This window comes from Peromyscus maniculatus, chromosome 8 (genome assembly GCF_049852395.1).
Source record: "Peromyscus maniculatus bairdii isolate BWxNUB_F1_BW_parent chromosome 8, HU_Pman_BW_mat_3.1, whole genome shotgun sequence".
Classification (NCBI taxonomy): domain Eukaryota; kingdom Metazoa; phylum Chordata; class Mammalia; order Rodentia; family Cricetidae; genus Peromyscus; species Peromyscus maniculatus.
This window is the reverse complement of record NC_134859.1, coordinates 11,663,758-11,673,487: the sequence shown is the minus strand read 5'-3', so window position 1 is coordinate 11,673,487 and position 9,730 is coordinate 11,663,758. Positions and strand designations below refer to the sequence as shown.

The 9,730-nt window shown below is 44.1% G+C and overlaps 1 protein-coding gene across 1 annotated transcript; it reads left to right on the top strand.

Moving 5' to 3' along the window:
• Positions 1 to 877: 877 nt before the first annotated feature.
• Znf75a (zinc finger protein 75A) lies at positions 878 to 8,182 on the top strand (the record flags this gene model as incomplete). Its single annotated transcript, XM_016003170.3, is given in 8 exon segments — positions 878 to 1,055; positions 1,058 to 1,238; positions 1,240 to 1,393; positions 3,736 to 3,847; positions 4,301 to 4,401; positions 4,404 to 4,559; positions 4,561 to 4,868; positions 4,870 to 8,182. Coding segments are annotated over 8 exon segments (1,317 nt in total), but the record flags the coding sequence as incomplete, so codon positions are not given.
• Between the last annotated feature and the right edge of the window lie 1,548 nt (positions 8,183 to 9,730).

Sequence of the window (9,730 nt, the reverse complement as noted above, 5' to 3'; positions counted from 1 at the left end):
CCTGCACTGTGCCGGCGCGGGGACCGCAGCGCAGCATCTGCCCCGGCCCTGGAGAAACTTCCCTGCCTTCGCTGGCGCTGCTACCTGACCACTGCTGGCGTGCGAAGACTGGCCAGTGTAGTCTCAGAAGTTGATGCGTAAGGCAGGAAGAGGCTCCGTGCCTCCAGAGCCCCGGTGGACCACAAGAAACTGACCATTTATTTGAATGCTCGTAACATGTTGGGCAACATTTCAGTTCACCTCAAAGAAAGGAGGCCCACAAAACCTCACGCACAGTTCTAAATAGCCCTCGAAGAAATATTAAACCAGTAAAATAACACCTTAACCACCATCCCTGCCCTCTCTTGTTCTCTTCTCTCACCGCACCCCGCACCCCATCTGACAGGGTCTCACTCTGTAACTCTGGCTGGCCTGAGCATCCACAAAGAGGCTCACAATAATCTATAACTGGTTCCGGGGGGATCTGACGCCCTCTGTGGGCACCAGGCACGCAAGTGATATAGAAACATACATACACACATGCAAGCAAGACACCCGTAGACATAAAAGAGAAACAAAAGCCTGGTGATTTTTAAATTATCTTTTAAAGATTTGCCTACACATATGTATGTATACCACCTGTGTGCCTGGTACCAGTGGAGGTCAGAAGAAGGCATCAGATGGCCTGGAACTGGATTTACAGAAGCTGTGAGCTGCCCCGTGACTGACCAGTCATTCTGGGGCCCTCTGCTAGCACAACAAGTGCCCTGAACTGCTGAACCATCTCTTTAGCCTATAGTAGTTTACGTTAAAGGGGGACAAGTCAGGACCTTTTCTGTTCTGCTTTCTTTCGTTAAGTAGCAAATCTTAGATCATCGTGACTTTTTGTTGACGTGCACTTCCCTTCTCCTCTGTCTTTGGTGCCTTTAGGAAGAAGATTCTTTCACTGGATTTTAAGCCAGACCAACATGTGCTTCAGTTGTCAAGGGTGGCCCCTGTGAAGTGTCAATTGGTGATGGTGAATCTGAAAGTGGTTGAGTATTTGGACCCTCAGATCAAGGCTTTATGGTATCCCAGGGAGCCCGACACAAAGAGGACCAAAGTAAAAAATCCATCTCACAAAACGACAGTGCTATACCTACGAACTTTTGCTGGCACTTCTGGAACTTCAGTTATCACAAAGCGGCTGGACCCCGTGAGACCGTCAGCCAGCTTCAAGAATTATGCCGCCTGTGGCTGAGACCAGAGATCCACTCAAAAGCAAATTCTGGAACTGCTTGTGCTAGAACAGTTTCTGACCATTCTGCCAAGGGAGGTGCAATCTCAGCTAGAGAAGCAGCATCCGTAGAGCACTGAAGAGGCGGAGACCCTGGTTGAATACCCGCAGAGGGACTCGGGGGAAGTGAGGAACGGGGTGAGGGGAAACCTTGGTCATGTACAGTGAACTGGGATGATGATGATGGATATCGTGGGGATGGGGAAAGTTAGTTTAAAAAATGATAGATTAAATCACTTCTGTTGTTCTTTAGGGCACTTAAGGTAGGACCTGAAGTATAAACACATAGGAAAACTCAGTCTACTATTTTAGAGATCATGACCGTCTTGGGTCACTTTAGGGAAAAAGTTGAATTTTGCTTTTTGGAGCTATGATGAATGAAGAATATTGGCTTTGGCTAAGGAGATAGAAACCAAATTCTCTTTCTCAGTGCTAGAGATTGGAACTAGGGTATGCTGGGCAAGCGCTCTGCTGATTGTACGTGTGTGTGTGTGTGTGTGTGTGTGTGTGTGTCCAAGTACAAATGAGGGAGCCCTTTAGTCCTGAAGAAGGTGTTGGATCTCCTGGAGCTGGATTTACAGGTGATGGGGAGTTGTCTGAGGTGGGAACTGAACTCGGGTCCTATCCAAGAGAGCAGCAAGTTCTCTATGTCCCAGCCCTCTCTCCAGCTCTGCTGTATTGCGTTCTTCAATGAAGAATATGATTTATGTTCCTTCCCAGGGCACCAGCGCCCTTTATGGTGTGATTTATCTCCTTTATCCGTGCCCCAGTCTTCTTTGGTCACATTGTGGTTTTTCCAGCTTCCTGATTTTGCCATACTCATTTTACATTCACTTTTTGTCTGTGTAGCATACATTTTTTCCATATGGCAAAGACCATGTTGAGCTTTTTGTTCAAATACTACTTTCTCAAAGAATTCTATAAAACCTTATCTGAAATAGGCTTCAAAGAGCAAAATGTTAGAATTCCTTCTTGTCATGTTTAGGTTTTTCAACATCACTTTCTAACATTTCTGAGATTTTTTTTTTTAAATAATATATCGCCTCATCACCCTACCAGAATACAAGTCTTATGAAATCACAAACTTGGACTTCACCATTATATCCTCAGTAAAGGATCTATCATATCATACCAACCCAATAAGTATTCATCTCTTTTGAGTGCTGAGTATTGAAATCAGGGCCCTGTGTACCTGTTTTACTTTGGATTTAACCTCTCCCAGCCACTTAGAATAATTATTGAAATAGTTAATAATCCAGGCATGGTGACTGACTCCTATAATTCTACTACCTAGAAACTGAAGCAGGTGGATGCTCCAAGTTTGAGGCCAGCCTGAGCTACAGTGTGAGTTCCAGAATAGCATGGGCTAACAGTATAATGCCCTGTCTCAAATATTGAATGACAAAAACTTCTCATACTGGATAAAAATGTTCATCAAGTGCTTTGGTGTCTCTTCTAGCTGGACATGAAAGAGTGAGTGGCGGAGGGCAGGCAGCAGTAGAAGGCACTTTCTGAGCAAGCCTCAAAACCGGAGCTCAGTTCCCCAGCGCGCACATAAGGATGGAGGAGAGAACTGGATCTCCGAAGTTGTCCTCTGGCCTTCACATGTATGCTGGGGTGCTCATCCCATTCCCGCCAAGGCACACAATGATTTTGTAACATTAAGAATGAGTGAATTAAGCCGGGCGGTGGTGGTGGCACATGACTTTAATCCCAGCACTCAGAAGGCAGAGGCAATTGAATCTCTGTGAGTTTGAGGCCAGCCTAGTCTACAAAGTGAGTTTCAGGAGAGCCAGGGATGTTACACAGAGAAACCCTGTTTCCAAAAACCAAAACCAAAACCAAAACAAACCCAAAGAAAACAAAACAAAAGAGTGATTTGTAGAAAATAGAAATCTGTCCTTGGGCCTAGTGCTAAATAAATAAAAACAAAATAAGGAACTGTAGTTATGACAGTAATCATTTATGCATGTGCCACCCAGCTCTCTCTCTTTTGTACAATAAATCTTTTTGAAAACCAGTTTTTGGGCTGGGGAGATGGCACGGTGTTTAGGAGCTCACACTGCTCTTCCAGAGACTTCAGCTTCAATCTCCAGCACCCATGCCAGGCAGCCTTGACTGCCTGGAACTCTGGCTCCAAGGGGCCTGACACCTTCTTCTAGCCTCCATGGGCACTCTACTCTACCCCACCCCATTAAAAATAATAAAATACTTTAGGAAAAATATTCTGACCTGCCTGTATTCCTCACAACCCCTGGAATTTGGTTAAATGTAGTGATTTCTTGGTGACAGAAGAGGACAGGTACACTGGCTTCTCATTTCCCATATCCTTTGCATTGATATACATTGGGATTTACTTTGGTAAACATAACTCTGGATATAGAAGTCTGTCATCTGAGATAACACACTATAAAAGGGTCTTTCTTCTTGAGTAGCCTAGAATTAATTTATAGCCCTTAAATTATTTTTTCCATTTACAGCATTATCTGTGCTCAGATAGACCCAAGGTGATTTCCTTTCTGGAACAAGGAGAAGAGCCATGGGTTCAAGGTTCCTCAGACTCCAAAGACAGTCCCATAGAATCTCCTGCAGGTAATCACACTCGGGGAGAAAAAAGAGACAGGCCTTGGTGTGAGCCTTTACAAGGTCTTAACCTTCAATATTTTGGTCCTCTACTTTAGTTTAGTTGTGTGTGTGTGTGTGTGTGTGTGTGTGTGTGTGTGTGTGTGTGTGTGTGAGAGAGAGAGAGAGAGAGAGAGAGAGAGAGAGAGATGGTTTCATGATTTTTTTGTTTGGTTTTAATTTTTTTCAAGACAGGATTTCTCTGTGTAACAGTGCTGGCTGTCCTGGAACGCCCTTTGTAGCCCAGGCTGACCTCTGACTCACAGAGATCCACCTGCCTCTGCCTCCTGAGTGCTGGGATTAAAGGCGTGTGCCACTACACCTGGCAATGTCATGATCTTTAAGCATTGAAAATAATTGAGTTTTGATTTCTGCTCCTGTGGCTTCCTTTTTCTCGGCTGATTCCTGTGTTTATTCCACCAGGGCTGAAGCAGAAAGTTGACACTGAAAGTCACCAGCCTGCACCTCTTTCTGAGACACAAACACCAGTGCAGTGTGAAAAAAAATTAAAAAAAAAAAAAAGCCCAGAGTGACAGTTTCCCAGAAAGCAACAGTCAGACAAAATCCTAGTGAGACACACAGAGCAAGGAAATGCCAACAAGACTGTCCAGTGAAGAAAAGAAAGAAATTTTCAACATGGGCACAAGAGCTGCTGAGACTCATGGATCTTCACGAGAAAGATGTGCAGGAGAGAGACCTTTTCAATGCAGGAGTGTGGGAAAAGCTTCAGAGTCAGCTCTGACCTTGTTGAACACCAGAGGATTCACACTGAAGAGAAGCCTCTTCGGTGTCAGCAGTGTGGGAAGAGGTTCCGATGGAGCTCAGACCTTAGTAAGCACCTAGCACCACACCAAAGGCTAAAACCGTACAAGTGTTCATGGTGTGGGAGAAGCTTCAGTCAGAACACAAATCTCCACACACACCAAAGAACTCATGCAGGAGAAAAGCCTTTTCATGTCAGGAATGTGGGGGGGAAATTCAGTCAGAACTCCCCCACACACCGGTGAGCAGCCTTACACATGTGATATGTGCAAGAGAAGCTTCAGTAGATGGCCAAGCCTTTTCAGACACCAGAAACTCCACCAAGGAAGAGACGCTTGTCCAGTGTCCTCAGTCTGAAGAAAGTCACCAAATAGAGCTCGGCTCTGAAGTTGAGAAATCGACATCCATGTTTTATCTCACACTGAAAGTTCTTAGGTTGTATCTATCTGAGCCTCTTTGGCACAATATTTGAACTACAACTTCACATTTTATAATAATGGTAATAGAATATACAGCTCACAGATTGTGGGTTTTATAAATCAGCTGTTTAATATAACAGTGACTTTTGTATGGTTCTGTCAGCTTTTGTGTGTATCAGGAAAGAGATTAAAGAGATGGTCTCTTCTAACTCTTTTAAAAATGGAGGTGATGACAATGTGTTGGGGGGTGCATGCCCGTTTTTGCACAGAGAGTGTGGAAGTGATAGGCTAACTTTTGCACTCAGGCCCTTGGGCTTGCTCAACAAGCGCTGTCACTCTGAGCCTTGTGGCCAGTTCTCGTCCTGGCCTTACAGATGAGGAAGTTGAGTCTCAGTGTTGTACAGGGGTTTCTCAGTACCCCTCCGTTAGCGAGTTTATTGGTTATCGCGCAGCTTGGGTGTGAAGGCAGGATGATAGTGTAAGTAGATAGTGTCTTACCCCTGGTAACCAACCTTGGGGACATTGTGTTGTGTCCTTTTCTAGTTCAGAAACCATTTGTTTCTAGATTGGTTCCTCAAAAGAGGGCGTGTTTTTATTTATTTATTTATTTGTTTGTTTATTTATTTATTGTATATATGTGTGCGTTTGGTTTTAGTTCTTTGAGACAGGGTCTTCTGTAGCCCAGGCTGACCTCAAACTTGCTATAAAGGGATGTCATTGAATTATTGATTCTTATTCTAGCTGATTGCTAAGATTATAAGCATATATCACCATGTCTGGCTTTCTTTTCCCTAAAACTGGCCATATGCTGCCCATGGTGGTCTTGAACTCTTGCCTCAGTTTCCCAAGTAGAGTGATTACAGGCTTGTGCCACTGCAGCTGGCCTGCAATACCCTTTAAAAACAAAATATTAATGTGTAGAGAAGTGTATGCATGCTGGTATAAAAGTGAGGAGATGGCTTTATGGGGTTAGTTCCATCTTTCCACCTCAAATGGATTCCAGGAAACAAGCCCAGGTCACCAGGCTTTGCTTGGCACCTACCTTGCCCACTGAGCTGCATTGCCAGCCTCCTAAGATAGTCTTAAGTCTGCATTTTCCCTGATAGTATTTCTTTGGAGTAAGTAAACATTTTTATAGTTCAAAAACTGTTTTCCCTCCTCAAGGAGCTTATGTTGCCAGTTTTATTCTTTGAATTAAGAGAGCTTCCAATTCAAGTCTTCCCTTGGGTATCTTCAAAGCGCCACATTCCAAAACCAAGACTTTCACCAAGTCCATCCTAACAGTTCATCGAGTGGCTCCCTTTTCCTTTTCCTACTAGGACACTGTATTTATCACTTTGAACACTACTTTTATTTCTTTCTAGCATGTTTCAACAACTTAACGGTTAATTACTTTGTGTACTTTGTCTGGGCTGTCATCCCCGTTAGAATGTAGAAACTGAGAGGGAAGTTCGCAGCTTTCTTTCCCAGCCTTGACTGCAAGGTCGAGCACAAGCCTGACTCAAGAGCTAAGCATACCTGTCAAACAGGAGAGACTGATACGGCCACTTGAGCGTCAGTTGTGATGTCCCTTCGCGGGTATCAGGTGTGTGACTGCTATGTGGTGGCCATGTGTCCTGGTCTTGTCCAGCGGAAGAGATGAGAAAGCAGAACAAGTGGGTCCTGAGGAGAAGGGGACCCTGAACTCATCAGGGATCATCGTCCCAGCTATGCAAATATTCGAGCTGTGCAAACGTTGCCTCGCTTTACTCTGGAGGAGAAAACCAGATTCCATGTGTACCCTGGGTTCGTTACCCTGCCAGCCCCATCCCGGCTATCCAGGACTCAGCAGTAACAAGGGCCAAAATGCTCACACAGACTTGAGGGCTTGCGAGCAATTGCCCCCCTCTTCCACAGAACCTCTCAACACCAAGGGATAGACAAGGATCTTTGGAATCTGGCCACTTCAGTTGGTCCCTAATTGGTACTCAGAGAACACTATGACATGTACAGAGGCATATCAAGAATAAAATAGTCTGGGGCTGGAACGATGGCTCTGTCCAGAGTGCTCACTGCTCTTCTAGAGTACCCGAATTTGGTTCCCAGGACACATGGAGTAGCTCATACCCACCTGTAACTCTAGCTACATGGGGATCTGAAGCTTCTGACATCTGGGGGCACCTGGACTCACATGCATATATTCATATTCACACACACATACACATAATCTTAAAAATCAAACAAAATCTTTTTTGTATAAAAAAAGTCCCACAATCAGCTGTGTTTGGTACCAATGAATTTAATAATATCAATGTTTTGTTGTAGAAGGAATTCTCAAATCACTTATTAATTTTTATGACAGTTTCACTTGGTAGCCCAATCTGGCCTTGAACTCACCAGCCTGCTGCCTCAGTCAGCCATGTACTGAAATTATATATAGATGTGCACCACAGTTAACATGGAGCATTTATATTGAAATGTATAGAGTGAACCTAAGGGATGGAGGAAGAGTATAAACATGCTGTATTTGCTGGCCTTATTTATCCATGTTAGTATGTGATATATTACACCTAACATTACAGATCAATTTTCTGTGAGCACCACTTAGGGGAATGCTGACCTAATAAATCCTTTACACTTCTGCAAAGAATAAAAGAAATCCAACTTAGAGCAAATTTGGATCCCATGTCACCTGGTCAGTAAAACGTTCTCCCACTCCTCACAGCTGTCCAGTGGTGCAGCAGGCATCACTGTTACACAGATTAGAAGGTGGAGGCTTCAGAGCCGCTGACTGGGTGGTGTTGGCAGGTAACTAGAAGCTGTATATCCCTCTTTTGGAAGATGATTTGAGGAGGCTGGAGAGCTGGCTCAGCAGTTAAGAGCACTAGCTTCTCTTCCAAGGGACCCAGGTTGAATTCCCAGAACCCACATGGCAGCTCACAATTATCCTCACAACTGCCTCTCTGGGGATCAGACACCCTCATACAAACATACATGCAGGCAAAACACCAATGCACATGGAATAAATATAAAGTTAAAAAAGAGCTTACAGAAGAAGAAGAAGAAGAAGAAGAAGAAGAAGAAGAAGAAGAAGAAGAAGAAGAAGAAGAAGAAGAAGAAGAAGAAGAAGAAGAAGAAGAAGAAGGAGGAGGACATGCCTTTAATCCCAGCACTCGGGAGGCAGAACCAGGAGGATCTCTGTGAGTTCGAGGCCAGCCTGGTCTACAGAATGAGATCCATGACAGACACCAAAACTACATGGAGAAACCCTGTCTTGGAGAAAAGACAAACGAACAACAACAACAAAAAAAATGACATGAAGACATATCCTGCAGACTGATTCAGAAGGATTCACTTCTCCCAGGTTAATACAAGCAGTTCTGCTTAGTATATTAAAAATAATAATCATTGTGTATATGTGTGTACCCTCCCTCCCCTGCCACCTGTGCCACAGTGGACAACCTGGGGGGGGGTCAGTACTCTCCTACTATGTGGGTCCAGGGGTTGAGCTCAAGTTTTCAGGCTTGGCAGAAAGTCCCTGTCCCTCCCCATCGCTCCCTTTATTTCTGTCTTTTCCCCTCCCTCTCTCGCTTCTTTCCTCCCCTTCCCTGAAACTCGAATGACCTGGAACTCTACTCTTGCCTGCCCTTCCCGAGTTCTCCAAGTTCTGGGACTACAGATGTGCACTACCAATCCCCGTTTATGTGGTGCCGGGGATGGAGCCAGGCCTTTGTGCATGCTCAGCGGGGACACTGCCAACTGAACCACGTCCCGAGACCTCCCTACGTCTTTTGATTTCTTAAGAGCTCATTTGTTTAAGTGTGGAATAATATTTTGTCTGGATGTAACAGTAGATCTATTCACTTATTTAGAATATATTGTTTGTTTCTAGGTTTCAGAAATTATGAATATATCTACTGTAAATATTCTTGTACAGGTTTTGTGTATTTGTAAGTTTTCTACTAATTTGGGTAAAAGCAATGAAACATTATGTATTACATAATAAGTATATTTAATTCTGTCAGACGTCACCAAACTTTTTCAGAATAGCTCTTCCATTTTATATTCCACCAGCAAAAGATGCTTCCCCTCCTCTCCAAAGTTGTGTTGACAGCATTCTGTGTCTTTGCTTTTCTAACAGGTGTGTATGGTGTCTCGTTTCCCAGTGATATAAGATGCTAACATCTCTTTGTACACTTATTTGTCATCTGTGTCTTTGGTGAATTATCCAGGTCTTTTGACAGTTTTAATGGGGCATTTGTTTTTATTATGACTCTTGAGACTGACTTACTTCAGTATGTTTGGATGACAGTCTTTATTACATATATTTTTGATGGGCATATTTTCTTAATCTGTGCCGTGTTTTCTCATTGTCTGGACGGTCTTTTCAGGGCGTCTTTAAACTTTTTTGAGCACGCGCACTGTATTTATATCATTTCCACTCCTCCCTTTCTCCTCTGCGACTCCTCTACCTGCGGTTCCCGCTCCCTCTCCAAGTCATGACTTCCATCTTTATTGTTGTTAGACGCATGCGCAGCCTGCTGAGTTGACTTAGTGTTGCCTTACAGCTGGGGAGGACCATTGATTGCTTTTCTTTCCTGGCAGCTTGCATAGAACCTTCAGATACTGTGAGAGCTGGTCCTTGGGTAGGAGGCTTCCAGGTCAGATCCAGCTCGATTCCTCCAAGTCCTGT